A 16,438-nucleotide genomic window follows, 5' to 3' on the forward strand; every position below is an offset into this window, starting at 1 on the left:
GCATAAGCCAGTTGGGAAGCGTAGTATGGAGCTTTCTAAAAGAAAATGTAGGGATAATCTTGTGCGACCGGAACGGACCGCTGTCCACTTTATTGTGGATGATGATAATCTTATATATATATATATATATATATATATATATATATATATATATATATATATATATTTTTTTTGGTTAATACTACAGATAATTCTGCAGGACCGAAACATTAATTTTTACGTACTGTTTATTTAATTTTATGTTCGGTGTATCTTATAAATGAATGGGAATAGCTAAATAATAATAATAATAATAATAATAATAATAATAATAATAATAATAATAATAATAATAAAAACTTCTGATTTAAAGCGACCACGTTATGGACGTACCATTCAAGTTTAGTTTCCGTTACTTTGAAGTAAAACGAAAGAAGACTAGAACAATTTTATAACGAAATATTCTGCGTTGTAGTTATTTGACAACATACAGAACGAATAGAAATACAAATGTATATTGTAGCCCTATCAAAACAAAATTATTATCCGTTATTCGTAAAACACTGACAGCTATGTAGGCCTACTGTACTTTACATAAACCAATACGGTATATTATTTATGAACATGTGAACGAGGAACAAAAATTATTAGGCCTATTTGCTTCCATATCGTATAACTTGTTACACCTGTGAAATAAAAACTTTTAACTTAGGCCTAATGTTTTACTTTGAAAATATAAGTATTCATTAGCTTATTAGAATAGCAGTAGTGTGAAATAAACTTTACATGCATGAATTACTACATCAAATAAGTTTGAACACTCATATGGACTTCAGGCCTAGCGTCCAGAGTAAGATATTACCAATTCATTCATAATTAATAAGAATGGCCTTGTTAAATTTCTTACAACTTTCTTATAATTCATGTTACAGCTTTTAGCAGGTCCGTGTCGTTGTGTTGAACTGAAACAATATGAGGTAGGTAGGCTACACTGTTTAGTTGTGTTTTTATATTATTATTCCGAGATTTACTTGCATGATCTTGTGAGGTTCATTAAATTATTCGCGGTTAATATTATTATCAAAATAAAATCATAAGCATAGGGCCTAATACAAATTCATCCATTTCAAACTAACATGGCGATTATCGACTGAATTAGCGCCATCTGCCAATAGGTAACAGTTGTTTAGCCATTAGTATTTCTTAATATTTTTACCGCAATTGTTGTATATAACCACCAGTGTTGTCAATTCAGCGGTTTTCCCGCTAGATCTAGCGTTTTTCGGCGTTAGTTTAGCGGGTAAAATTTATGAAATTTGTATTGTTGATATAGGGATTTAGCGGGTATTTTTAGCACTCACAGCGGCAAAATAATATATATTTTACATTGACAATATAGCAATTTAGCGGTTTCTGCACGGCTTCATAGCGGATTTTTAAGAATCGAGAAAGAACACTGCTAACCACATCCATCACGTCGGAAGCAGCCGAAATATTAAAAAAAAATTCTAACTGATCAAAACTTGTATGAGAAACGCGATGACTGAGTCGAGATTATGTAGGCTACTTTAGTTGTAAAGTATAGAACATGAAACTTCCCATAATTTTAACCTGTACGAAGTGTGAAAAAATGAATGAAAATCAAAGAAAGATGCTTTGGTAAAATAAAATACAAAAATGTGAAATGCGACATTAGTGCAGCTTGTTTTAACCATGTTCTACAGAAATGAATGATCTCCGTCAAATGAATCCTATAGATTCAAAATCCCCTATATCCACTTTCATAAATTAAAGGATTTTGACAGTAACTGGTGGAAAATAGAGGAAATTGTAATCCTAAAAGTAACTTTTAACAAACCTTTAGCTTCAAATTTAGCCGCTTTTTAATTCAAGCTCTATTAATCATTAGAATTCATTCTTAGCAAGCAATATGTGGGCATAACTCAATTCTGAACAAAATGGTCTTTAGGGGGTTTTGAATGTAGAGGATTCAGTTACTACTGCGAGTGGATAACTGTTGAAGTGCTTAGCATCAGTTTTATTGATTCCAGCCCGAGATTTGCCACTAGTTTAAATAAAATTTCGTAATTTATTCTTTTTTCGAGGAGGATCTTAACGTTGTTATAGTAACGTCAATTTTAATGGCACTGCTGCTTGTTAATGATCTCAACAAACCTTTAACCTACTTCTTAGGATTGTGAGGTAGTGAGAGTAAGGTATTCATTAGGAATGGATAGACATACCGCGACGAAAGATAGAAGTGTGGACAGGAATAGATTTTCTGTTTTGTAATGAACATGTGAAGTATTGCTAAATTACAACACCTTTCAGCACACTTCAAATGAATGGTCAAACGTGCACTAAGATAGTTATTATCATGTAACAGTGCAGATAAAAGAGAGAAAAAGCAGGTACTGCAGTAAGGTTCAATTGGACATTCGTAATTTTCTGTCACTGTTGTTGTGTAGTCAACTGTCAGAAGACATGTTGCAACCTCACAAGCGACGCCAATAAGGAATCACTCATGAGGCAAGTAAGCCAGGAGGTAGTGCGGTAGTGTGTCCAGTTCCTTTCCCCTTTTCTTCCAGCAAGTGAAGAAAATTGTATTTTATTAATAATTTTTCAACTTCTGTGGCTACTCGTAGAATTAAATTTGTCATTGTATTGCTGGAAAAAGAAATATTCTAGCCGTCTTTGGGAAACGGCCGTGTCTCAAAGCTCAAGTCAAAACTACACACTAGTGACTAGCAACTAGGTGACTTGTAAACTACACACTAGGGGGCTTTGGAAATGTTGCTTGAAACATGGTCTTCTTCATAGACTATTTTTCTAAAAACCATGACATCACGGTACAGAACTGAATTAAGAAGGCAGTGTCCTAATGCGTAACACAGAGGGTTTGGAATTGAACGGGTTACATCAGCTTCTTGTCTATGCAGATGACGTGAATATGTTAGGAGAAAATCCACAAACGATTAGGAAAAACGCGGAAATTCTACTTGAAGCAAGTAAAGAGATAGGGTTGGAAGTAAATCCCGAAAAGACAAAGTATATGATTATGTCTCGTGATCAGAATATTGTACGAAATGGAACTATAAAAGTTGGAGATTTATCCTTCGAAGAGGTGGAAAAATTAAAATATCTTGGAGCAACAGTAACAAATGTAAATGACACTCGGGAGGAAATTAAACACAGAATAAATATGGGAAATGCCTGTTATTATTCGGCTGAGAAGCTTTTGTCATCTAGTCTGCTGTCAAAAAATCTGAAAGTTAGAATTTATAAAACAGTTATATTACCGGTTGTTCTGTATGGCTGTGAAACTTGGACTCTCACTTTGAGAGAGGAACAGAGATTGAGGGTTTTTGAGAATAAGGTTCTTAGGAAAATATTTGGGGCTAAGAGGGATGAAGTTACAGGAGAATGGAGAAAGTTACACAACGCAGAGCTGCACGCATTGTATCCTTCACCTGATATAATTAGGAACATTAAATCCAGACGTTTGAGATGGGCAGGGCATGTAGTACGTATGGGCGAATCCAGAAATGCATATAGAGTGTTAGTTGGGAGGCCAGAGGGGAAAAGACCTTTGGGAAGGCCGAGACGTAGATGGGAAGATAATATTAAAATGGATTTGAGGGAGGTGGGATATGATGGTAGGGACTGGATTAATCTTGCTCAGGATAGGGACCAATGGCGGGCTTATGTGAGGGCGGCAATGAACCTCCGGGTTCCTTAAAAGTCAGTAAGTAAGTAAGTAAGTAAGTAAGTAAGTAAGTAAGTAAGTAAGTAAGTAAGTAAGTAAGTAAGTAAGTAAGTAAGTAAGTAAGTAAGTAAGTGTCCTAATGCAGTTTCATTACGAGTTATGTGGAAAAGATAATGGCTTAATATATTATAATACCTAATGTTTAAAACATTGTACAGAAGGTACTAACAATGTCGGTGTTCAAAGTTAACGTGTTATTCTACATTATATTTACATTATTTTACTTCCAAAGCATTTTAAGATTTCATAACCACAATTGCTGATGAGGTATCCATGTTTGTTTAGTGAACAAGTCAACAATCAAGGCAGCATTTTCGTTTACTACCTACTACGGACTTGATTGCTATGCATTATGTAGCTTTGGATCATAAGTTCTGATGTCACATCCGGCTATTTAGTCAACAATCTAATTCACTTCAGCTGAAAATGTAGCTTTGAGACACGGCCAGTATGCAGATACCAGAAGAATATACTGGATTTTTGTTAATAGCTTAATACATAATTACAGCTGTAATGTTGTTTTTAATTCAAGAACAGGTGATATAAATATTACGTTGTTACTCAGCTTCATCTTGCCACTGGTGATTTCCTGCAATTACATAAGATTTACGGCACAATTTTAAATACATTTTATTAAATTGTGTAAAAATTAACTAACACCACTATCTAAAATTTTATCAGCTGTTTTATTTTATCTTTCAGTGTAAAAAATTGTAATTAGTTTCTTTTTATTCACTGCATATTTATTAAAGAGGTCTTCGTTACCAAATGAGGAGATACAATATTAATGATCATGAATAGATATTTTGTACTACAAACTTCACATTCATTTGTTACCAATTGTGTTGTGGAAAAGAATTTGAACAATTTTGGTTTCGTCTATGTAAATGTGAAATACAGGATCAGTTAACAATCTCGGTATAAACGTGAAGTTTTTCATTGTTTCAGGACAATGCGAAACGTCGTAAAAAGACGTCTGTGAACATGCCTTGCAGGTACAAGCTTTTATAACCTCTGCACAAAAAAAAAAAAAAAAGATCAGTATTACACTTTTATAGTACTGGTAATGTATGTCTGTTGAAATATGAGGTATGAGGCTGAAGAATTTAGCCCAATGGAACCAAGCCTTCCATTGTATCCTGGGATAGGAAATTACATAATAAAAAACACTTTACAAAACGAAACCTCCTTTATATCTTCTAGCCAGCAGAGACAAGAGGCAAGGATGAAACAGTACAAGATATAAGACAAATATATTCTATCAGAACATCTCTTTGTTAATTTGATTGCCTTTCTTACATTATTACACATTTTTATTGCTGTTTTCACGTAGTCCATCCTAAAATAAGCAAGAGGGAAGTGACATAGAGTACCAGTGGGATGACGTCAAATCTGAACACTTTCTGGGTTTTCTTTTTGAATTAAAATAGCTTCAAAACCAGTAATTGACACAATGTCTGTCAACAAGACTGTATTTTGAACCCTGATAACTTTGTTTTTTTTAATTTATGGAGATAGATGTCACAACAACAGCTGTTTCTTGTAATACGAAAATAAACTTAGATTACATCTGGCCTTGAGAACACTGAGAATCTCTCCTCTGAATACTCTGAGAGATATTCTTCTCTCTGCACCTTCCACTGTTGCCGAGTTCACTGAGCGGAATACCAAATTCTGCAGTTGCCCACACGTCACAATTTGGACTGTAACTCGCCGCTCTTGGTTTCCAGTTACCGGCACCAGCAGAAACACCAGAAGGTCCTGCTCCAGTGCTGGTTGCATCCTCCAACGACCTACACTTCCCCATATGACCATGATAACCTACAGTTCTTGTGGACACATGTAGATGGTGCTGACTGCTTTGACGCCTTGCGAGGTATGCTGGGTTACTTCCCGATGGATTAGCGCTATAACTCGCAGCACCTGCTGATGAACTGCTTCTTCTTCGATCCTCTAGCGCGTTCAAACTACATGTGGGAACAATCTTGTGAGGAAAACGAGGAGATCCTTTAGCTCTTTCTCTGAAGGACAAGACTGGCTGAGAATGTTGATGTCTTATTGTCCCTTTTTGCACAGAAGAGTAGCTTACCCTTCTTTCAGCTCCACCGAAATCCTTACCCTCTTTATGTGACAGACACATTCCGAGAGAGAACTTTCTTCTATTGCCGTCGTCTTCTCCGTCCTCTTCTGGATCGTCATTTGAAGTCACACTTATAATGGGGCCACTTCCACCACCCACTCTACCACAGTAGCGCTTCAGGGGGTGAAGCTCCCTTGTGGACTGACCTCCACTAAGTCCGTATTGATTCAACGCTGTGATGCTTGTATTGCAAGATGACGTCATGGGAGCAGCGGTGCTGCTTGGAACAAGACCTGCTAGATAACCCATATGGACCCTTAGAGCCGAAGCTATGCCTCCCCCACCTGTACCGCTGTAGGATGCGGCAGATGTCTTCCGGCTTGATGGTCTGCTTCCCAGGAAGTTCTTGAGGCGTCCAAGAACTCCAAGTTTGCCAGAGACTTCGACATCGCCATCCTGGTCGTCACAGTTTATGTAGTACTCTTCTACTCGACTGGATTCACCTCCTGTCTTTTTAGTCATTGTATCATCTAGTTTGGGTTCAGAGCTGAAGGTAACTTGGCGACGCATGGGTAGGTTACCGTGGTCTGCAGATGGCCAGCTTGCTCGTGGTATCACGGGTGGTAACACTGATAGAAGCAGCAGAGGAAGACCACCGCCAACACTTGGCGATGGGTGGGTCTCCACTACATTGTGTTTCCGTGCTGTACCTTTCTCGTCTGGTGAAAAATCATTCTGAAATGTGGCAATACACGCAGAATAAGTATAAATCGAAAGAGCATGCTTGCATAATGTATACACCGTGTCCCGCTTAGAAGGATCGAGAAATAAATGTTCAGCACTTAAAACCAAATAAATCAATCAATCTTCTTAATGTATCCAGCTGTTTGCTGACAACATAAAGTCCACTACTGGGTGTTCAGTTCAAAGAGTGTCATAGCTCGCTGTATGCCGTCATGTGGCTAGTCGATGATCCTAGAGAATTCAAACTTCCTACACTTCCGCAGAGGTGTATTACTTATCTGCCAGAGAAATTGCCTAGCAAGTACGGCATTCATTCAGAAGAGTACTTACTGATACGTACGGTAACGCCGGTAGTGGCAGGAATGTGAACTGTTTCGAAACATGTAATGAAGTGAGTTTTTCTTTCTGTCGGGATATGTGGGGAGAGTTAAGACGATTACTTACGTATTTGTTGACATTAATTTCGACGGTCAACATGGACATGGAGCATTTGATTTGTGTTGTGGAATGTTTCCGTACGCAACCGATGATAACAAATACCCTGCGTATGACTTGCCCGCGCAAAACACAGTTCGAAAGAGGTTATGGTAGCACACAGACCGTACAGACCGCCATCTGTTGCTACGACGTTCAAGTTATATCGTACACGTTCTTAAGTTCAGATTGAACGCATTGATTAATAGGCAACTTCTCTGACACAACAACTGAAACTCATTTCAAATCGCTGACTCATCTACAGTGACGTCATGACACACTTTGAAATGAACACCCAGTATAGTCCACTGTAGTCTATTCAGTTGTTGTTTTTCATGAGAAATGAGGGGTATTTTGATCGATGTTCATTATAGATGCCTGTTGCTAGTAGCTAGAGGTGGGGTGTAGTCAATATATACTGCAGGGCTGTGTCTTCTGCAACAGGTACTGATGATTTTAATTTACTTCTTTTGTGGTTTATGGATGGATAATATAGAAGAATGTTTTCCAGATCTTCATCATGATTATTACACCACAGACAAGTAGGATTATTAGAATTGTGAAATCGGTGTAGGTACAATTGAGTGACAATGTGACCTGTTCTGGCTCTTGTTAAAAATGTTTGAACATGTCTCGGCAAGTTTTTGTACATTTCCAGGTCATTTGGCTTCTTTTTTACAGACTGTAAAATTTTTCCTTTGTCAGAAGAGAGCCAATTGTTGATCCATAGGTTTGTAAAATGAGACTTTACTGAAGCAAAAGAATTGGATAGAGATATCACCTGAAGAGGTCTTGGTTGCAAATATGTTGCCTGTTTTGCAATATTATCGACTTTCTCGTTTCCAGGTATACCACAATGACTAGGTATCCATTGAAATGTTATTTCCTTTTGGAGTTATTTTAGTTTACTTAGTTGTTTCTGAATTGGAATAACCAAATAAAGATATCCTTGAGATTTACGTCTGGCAAGATTGAAAAACTGTCCAAGTTTACGCAACAAAGTCTGAAAATAGCTGCATGCGTAACTTTAATTTGTTTGTCGCTAAAACAAGCCTGGCGCCATTTTGTAGAAGAACACGCCATGGTCAACATGTGGACACCACAACAGAACGTTCAGTGTATGCTATGGCTAGCAGAAGAAAAATCTGTTACGCGAGTACAACGCCGTGTTTGTCGTACATGACTAGGTGGATTGGAAGACGAGGACCCATTGCCTGGCCAATCAGGTCACCCGATCTGATTCCCTTGGACTTTTTTTCTGAGGCTTTGTGAAGGATGTTGTGCACCAAAGAGGCAGAGCTAACACTTTGGAGGATTTGAGACAACACATCACAAATGCAGCTGCGCTAGTGACTCCACAAATGCTACAGAACACTTGGCGGGAGGTTGAATATCGTCATTTAGATGTCTGCAGAGCAACTCAGGACACACACATCGAGTTGCATTCAGCATTTTCCGAAACTCGGAGAGTTTTTACATCGTTATGTAAAAAGCTATGTTAATAAGCCATTATTTACACTTGAAATTATCACTTATTTTTCGATCCCTCTAAGCGGGACACGGTGTATTTATATTTATATGGTATTGCCAGATATTTTGTCTTTTCTTAAAATGGTTTTCCATCTTAGAGATGAATCTTTTCGTAACGTGATAAAATAATTCTTCTTTAATTTAACTCCCCATTAGCTGGTCCAAAGTCTGGTAGGGAAAGGAAGGGATAGAACAACCTTGCTGAAGTCCTAGGTTCAGCTATTCCAGCTTACAGTGTTTAATACAGGGTGCTCTAAAATTCCCCTTACAAATTTCTAGGATTTGTTAAGGGGACTGAGTAAATAATATTTTGAATTGGAACTCATGTCATGAAACGTACCGTTTCCGTGCTACAGCCGATTGAAAACATGTTTTTAACGTGACCACTTTTACAAGTAATTTATTTTATTATGAGGCGTGACCCAGTACATCACTTGTTTTAGAATTCAACTCATTAATAACCAAAGAAACAAAATGGAAACTGAATCATTTGTCACAAACACTTTTGTTTACAGTTCAACTTAAACTGTATTTGTCCTTTTCAAATGATGGTTAACATTCAAATCCACTACAAATGCGGTTCGATGTGGCGACCACCAACTTTGTTGCACGCATTGTACCTACGAATGATGTTTTGGTAAACCCTCTCTATCACACCTGGTGTATCTGCAATCTCTCTTGCAGCGACCACAACTCGTGCCACCAGATCTTCTGCTGTCTCTACAGAAGTCTCATAAACCAAACTCTTCATGCGACCCGAGAGGAAAAAGTCCAATGGAGTCAAATTCGGTGACCGTGGAGGCCATGGAGGATCTGACGAATCACCCCTCATCATGTAACGCTGTAGGCGGACTAATCGCGAAGCTATTACAGACGTGGACAGATTATTAACAAAATGGACGATTTTTATGATAATTCTGTTTACAAAATTTGACTTTTCAATTTAGACTACATTTGACAATTTTGGATATTTCCATCATTACAGTAGACAGGAATATGCAAAAATGTCAACTGTAGTTTAAATTGAAGAGTCAAGTTTTGTAAAAATATATAATAAAAGTCTTCAATTTTGCTAATAATTGGTAAATTAGCAAAATTGTCAACTGCATTGAAGAGTCAAATTTTGTAAAAATATAAAACAAAAACCTTCAGTTTTGCTAATAATTTCGGAATATCCAAAATGTCAACTGTAGTACAAATTGAAGAATCGAATTTTGTAAAAATATACAACAAAAACCTTCAGTTTTGCTAATAATTTGTAAATATGCAAAAATATCAACTGTAGTCCAAATTGAGGAGTTAAATTTTGAAAAATATACAATACAAATCTTCAATTTTGCTAATAATTTGGAAATACACAAAAATGTCAACTGTAGTACAAATTGAAGAATCATATTTTGTAAAAATATATAATAAAAATCTTAAATTTTGCTAATAATTTGTCCACGTCTGTACTTGTTGAGACACGTGACGTACGTTCAGGCAGTGCTTGCTTTCAAATGGTTGTAGCACGGAAATGGTACGTTTCCGGACATGGGTTCCAATTCAAAATATTATCTACTCAGTCCCCTTAACAAGTCCTAGAAGCTTGTAAGGGGAATTTTAGAGCACCCTGTATTCTTTCCATACAAGCAGGGTGAAAATTAACGAGGGGTGGGGGGATTTCCCCCCTTGTTGGAAAGTTATCCCCCTCTCGTAAATTCATATTAACATCCCTGCCAGGGATAACTTCTATCCCCTCACAAAATATAATTGTTTTAATACGAGTAATTATACTTTATAAAATAAAGTATAAAATAGGCCTAAGCAAAGCAAATAATATTGATGTATTATCATCACCGGAAAGCTGACAACAATCAATAACTTAGGAATTACACATCTTATCTTAAGCCTGCTTATGGATATAATTATTATCATAATCAAGATGCAAGACAAGCAACTCAGTGCGACCAAGCGTTGAGCCGTATTGAATGAGGATAATAATAATTTTATGTATGGTATTCCCTATCTAGGATTCTATCCCCTCCTCATCAGAAATCTTAATTCGCACTAGAGATGAATAAAACTAACTGCCGCTCTCGCTCGTTGTGTTCGTTGCATTTGTCTTTCGAGTCTCGCTCGTCATTTTTGAAATAGCATTTGGTCGGCGTGGAAAGATTTCGTAACTTGGAATAACATATCATTGAAATAAATAACATTGTAAATGTTTAAATGAGACAAATAAACAAAACAGAGCAGTATCTTAGTTATCAGAATATTCTGGTTCTATTATATGATATTACCTACGTTTATATAACTAAGGGATAATCTATACTAATAATAAATCTGTAGCCGAAATTTTTCTGGTAATTTTCGATTTTCCAAAAATAATTGGTCCTAACATATATAATTAACCATCCTGAAACCGAAAATCACTTTTTTGAAATTTTTGTTTGTATGTCTGTCTGTCTGTCTGTATGTTTGTTACCTTTTCACGCGATAATGGCTGAACGGATTTCGATGAAAATTGGAATATAAATTAAGTTCGTTGTAACTTAGATTTTAGGCTATATGGCATTCAAAATACATTATTTAAAAGGGGGAATTATAAGGGGACCTGAATTAAATAAATCGAAATATCAATATATTATTGATTTTTGTGAAAAATGTTACATAACAAAAGTTTTTTTAAAAATAATTTGCGATAAGTTTTATTCCTTGAAACATTTTGATAGGACTGATATTTAATGACATAAATGAGTTTTAAAATTAAAATAACTGCCATCTAAGGCCGTGTAATGAATTAAAAAACAAATGACTTCGTCTATAAGGGGCCTTGGACAGCAACAATCGAAAGCTATTAAACATAGCCTACAGACAATGTTTCTGTGTTTGAAGTAATATCAGAAGCTAAATTAACCGATTTGTATAATTATTATTTCACCATTGGAAAGTGTAGTTTCTCTAGATGGACATAATGCTATAATGTTATTACAGTAACGTCTGAGTGAATCGAGGACAGGTAAGATTAAAATAGCTTTTTATGCACAGAAAATTTGATAGGCTAATTTGTACATTCGTTTTCTGTATTTCTTAAAATAACATTTATGTACACTCATTTTAATCTCAGAGAATTAACGAACAACGAGAGTGTATTGATTTAATATGCAGTAATAGTACGTTAGCTTAGCAATCCATTATTTTATAATTCAAATTTTAACTATGCTCAATTGAATCGTGTTAAAATACATAAAATATATATGCAATAAATGCAATGCAAAAAAAATTGGGTAATGAGCGAAGCAGATTATGTTGCGCTGTTGTAAAAGTTGTTCCCTGGATCAAATGTCCTATTTTAATTATGTAATTACTTTATATTTACTTCTAACAGGTGCAGCGGAGCGCACGGGTACGGCTAGTTCTCAAATAAATTTGCATTTCTAAGAAACATAAAACATGACATTAATAATAAGATATTATCTTCTTACTTGAGATTGCACACTTGATCTTAAATGTATGAAAAGAAAATTCCTAGCCTTTTAATAAGGGCCTAGTAATTAAATAAAGACTGGGGAACGGATTATTATACACTCAAAAGTAGGGATGCTGTTTCAAATAGGCTATTTGATTGTTTATACACATATAACAGTTGCCAAAGTAGATAAAAGTTCAGTCAGGTATAAACAACTGTGGGGATTCAAGGCTGCTGGACGTTCGGGACTTCGGGAGTGATAAATCTCGACGTCTCGAAACACTCACAAGCAGTCTTTACGTCAACGACGCAACGTATACAACATTGTCGTGCGGGTTTTCGATTTTGCGGGCGCTGTTAGTCTCGTTTTCTCGATCGTTGTTCATCTCTAATTCGCACCCTGCATACAAGAAATATTTCTATTGGGTGTAGGATAAAGAACATCTTTATAGCTTCTAGAACGCGACGTTAATTACTTCCTTGTCGAAGTAGGCCTATTAATGAGATATTTGCTGTTTTTCTAAACACGAGATAGAAGCAGGCTGTCATACACAAAGCAGTTGAAAAACTAATAAAGGCTGTCAAGAAAGAATGAGCAGAGACCGTTGGCAATGACGCATGCAAATATAATAGGGGGGTTATTATATAGGTATGACTGCATCAACACTCAAAACACAAATCCAAACAAGGAAATGAGAACTGTGGTCAATCTATCGGTTTCTGTATGTCCCTTGCACTGTATTAGAATACGGAACAACATTCGGTGCTGTGTTTGCGTGTTGTTAATGTCCTGCGAAATATGTAACAACTAGGGAACGGATTTCTAGGTGCTAAAATGTGAAATTTAGGACTTTATGAAATTTAATTGAGAAATTTTAGGAGTTTATACAGAGTGATTTATATAGAACTGACATATTTCTTTCTTTAATTATTCCGTTGGAAATTCATTCAATGACCCAATTTTAGCACCAAATTAAGCAGAATGTTCTGGAGTGTCGATTCCTTGTCACTAGATGCGCAGATGTTTATGTTTTATTCTTATTGTTGGCAGCACTGACCTAATTTTAGCACCAAATTAAGCAGAATGTTCTGGAGTTTCGATTCCTTGTCACTAGATGCGCAGATGTTTATGTTTTATTCCTATTGTTGGCAGCTGTTTTCGACATTTTGTGTCAACGTGAAAATGCAGAACACATTAAATCAACGACTCTTCCTTGTGAAGCAATACTGGATTACGAATTCAATTACAGCTACTCAAAGGGCATACCAGAGAGAATTTGGTGTTCGCAATCCTCCCAAAAGAAACATAATACTGGGACTGGTAAACAAATTGGAAACAACTGGATCTCTGGTGAGTGAAAAGGGCAAGCATCGTTCATCTAGGCTTCCCAGGGTTGTTGTTGACGTAAGAGCACGACTGGAGCAGTCACCCAAAAAATCATTGAGACGTTTGTCGCAGGAGACAGAGTACACCTACTCAATGTGTCAGCGAGCTGCGAAAAGTGCAGGCCTAAAGCCATATAGGGTTACGGTTGTTTCTTTGACGACCGAATAATTTCCAGGAACCTGTGGCCACCGAGATCTCCGGATTTGACAACGCCGGAATTCTTTCTATGGGGTTACTTAAAAGACAGGGTTTACGCCACACGTCCCCAGACATTGGACGATCTGAAGCACAACATCACACAGGAGATTCAAGCTATTGACAACAGAGTCCTCCAACGAGTGGCCAGTAACATGGAACGACGTGTTGAGTTGTGCCTTATGCAGGATGGAGGACATTTTCAACATTTGCTATTGAGGTAAATAATCTCCCAAAATTCCTCTACATTTTAGGTATAATAAGTTGTCGCTAGCACAATTCGTTTTGAAACAATTAATGAAAGAAATGTGTCAATTCTATATAAATCACTCTGTATAAAATTAACAATTAATAATTTTAATTTTAATGAATATTACACTTTAGGTGGAATTTGTGTACTACAAAGAACTGGTGCTGAGAGGGGAGAGGGGGAAAGGGAGAGAGAGTGTGTTTTTTCAGTTTGTTTTCCTCTTTGGTTTTTACTTAGTAAACGTTTCATGATATTTACTAAATATATTATTTTATTATTAACCTATTGTTTTGCATCATTTCTATAAATGTTACACCCTGTGTTATATTTTATAGGTGTAAATGATGTAAATATGTAAAGAGCAATTTGTATCAATTTCAATCTACATGCATAGTTGCACATATGCATAATTATTTAACTATTTGTGCATTTACGAATGCTCGATAGTCTTTCTTTTCCGGAAACGGGAATATTGCCTTGACAACGAGTTTGTTTTTCTTTCCTCTATACCAGCGTTTCTCAAACTTTTTTGAAGTGGGGCCCATTTTTTTAAGTCAGAACAGTTCCGCGGACCACCTTACTATTGTTCCCTTCGAAAGCAAATTTACCATTTTTGTAGCATATTTTAAAAGTAGTATACTTATATTTTAAAATAGAATTAATTAAGGGGGACACTCAACTGTATTTTGGAACTTTTTTCCTATTTGACCAATCTTTTTCAAATTTGGAGAAAAAGTTTAATATACACATGGAAAGTAACATGCAAAATCTCAGCTCATTAGATCCAATACTTTTCAAAATAAAAAATATTTCAATTTTTAATCAATCGTTAATTGAAATATCACTTTTAATTATCATTTTTTATTTTTTGGCTTTGTGCATTTGACTGTGCCTTCTAAATGAAGAGGGGAAGAATTCTGTATATTAATTTAGTTCTGTCACGTAAATTAGTGTACAAATTTAATTTTGTTTACTTCTATGAAATTAAATTTTAAAATTTTTAATGATTAAAAAGTCATAAATAGCTTCAAAAAGATAATATTGTAAGACTGATACACAAAATGACACATTTTTTCCAATTTTTAAGTTGAGTGTCCCCTTAATTAAAATTAATTAAATTAAATTAAATTTTTATTAGTATTAACTAATTAAGCTAATGTTAATAGAAGAAAATTCATTTTTGTTTCTTTAATAATTCAAGAATATTAGTGTTTGGATAATCTTTAACATATTAACTAAAAAATAAATAAATAAATGTTGGTACTCATATTAATGAGATGGATGTGCCTGCACAGTTCTATATTTGGAAGTATGCTGGTAAGCTTAAGTCGGAGATTGTCACATACATCGAGTCGATTTCGGTAGCCTACTTTGTTTTTATTAGAGTTAGTGATGAAAACCCTTTCTCACATAGATACATAGAAAAAAACTGAATTATAATCTCTAAAGCACCATTGTACAGTTCACTATATCCCCTTTTCACTTGTAATGCGGTCCAGAAATTAACCATACCTTCCGCTTGGAATTTCATTTTAAGTCCGGTCTCATTCGAGAGTTCAATTAACTGTTTTCTTTCACTCAATGAAAGTTTGTTAGTTTCAATATCGCAATGAAAGTGATCACGAACCCATGAAAATTCATCATATTTAATTGGAAAATAAGTTTCAAATTGTGACCTCAGAGTTGTATTATTGGTGTACGACGTACAGTATGTGACCATTTCAATGTGCAGACTGGGTGTCGGCAAAACTATTAAGAAAGTCATAAATACATGAAGTCTGTTATGAATTTGGGTGGTCCCTGGCTGGATTACAGGCGCGGCGCCAGATGTGCAGGGAAAAGATGGCGAGAAACACCACATTCAATGTTTTAAATCCCTTCTTTTGTTGTTGAGAGTAGAGTGGGAAATCAGTAGACGGATAGAGTAATAAATTTCATAACATGCCAGTACTGGGGGAAAAAGTGAAAGGCGATTTTCAGCTATAGAGTGATACACAATTCGTTTGAATTTTATTTTTTCTTCTGCCTTTTTTGAAGGACCACAAGGGCAGACCTCGAGGACCATAGGTGGTCCGCGGAGCATATTTTGAGAAACGCTGCTCTATACGTTCCTATTTCTATGAGTAGCTGTAGCTTTGTTTTGATGACGACGCACCTAGCTGGACGTACTCTGTATAGGGCGATAGCGATCGGTACGAAGTTCCTAGCTCTGGTCATTACTGCTTTTGAGAAAAGGGATAGTATTTTTATTGTACGTGTGAGTGAATACCTTGTTGCATGTGCTGTACTATATGCCAGTTGTGGAGCTAAAGAACGTTTGGTTCCGAAGTCTCACTACAAAATAGTAACAAGATATTCAAAACCAAACCTTCTTGGAAGTTGCTCCTTCGGACATAGACTCTGATGATGTTGTCGGTGACTCAATTAGTTGTCGTTTTAATCGGCCGATTTCCAAGTCCAGTGCTGCTATCTCTCTGCGGTAAACACGATTCTGAACTTCTACACGATAGTAAAGCTCTCTCCGGTCATCTGTAACAAATCTGAAAAGACAAAAACGATATTATTATTATTATTATTATTAT

General features: G+C 36.0%; 1 protein-coding gene across 1 annotated transcript in view; it reads right to left on the bottom strand.

Moving 5' to 3' along the window:
• Positions 1–4,915: 4,915 nt before the first annotated feature.
• Positions 4,916–16,438, bottom strand: part of LOC138700452 (gamma-aminobutyric acid type B receptor subunit 2-like) — a 56,815-nt gene continuing 45,292 nt past the window's right edge. The window contains exons 15-16 of the mRNA XM_069827065.1: positions 16,225–16,396; positions 4,916–6,560 (exon numbers count right to left, since the gene is read on the bottom strand). Of these exons, the coding sequence (XP_069683166.1) occupies positions 5,310–6,560; positions 16,225–16,396 (1,423 nt within the window). The 3' untranslated portion in view covers positions 4,916–5,309. The remainder of the gene's footprint in view (positions 6,561–16,224; positions 16,397–16,438) is intronic.

This window comes from Periplaneta americana, chromosome 5 (assembly GCF_040183065.1).
Source record: "Periplaneta americana isolate PAMFEO1 chromosome 5, P.americana_PAMFEO1_priV1, whole genome shotgun sequence".
Taxonomy (NCBI): Eukaryota; Metazoa; Arthropoda; class Insecta; order Blattodea; family Blattidae; genus Periplaneta; species Periplaneta americana.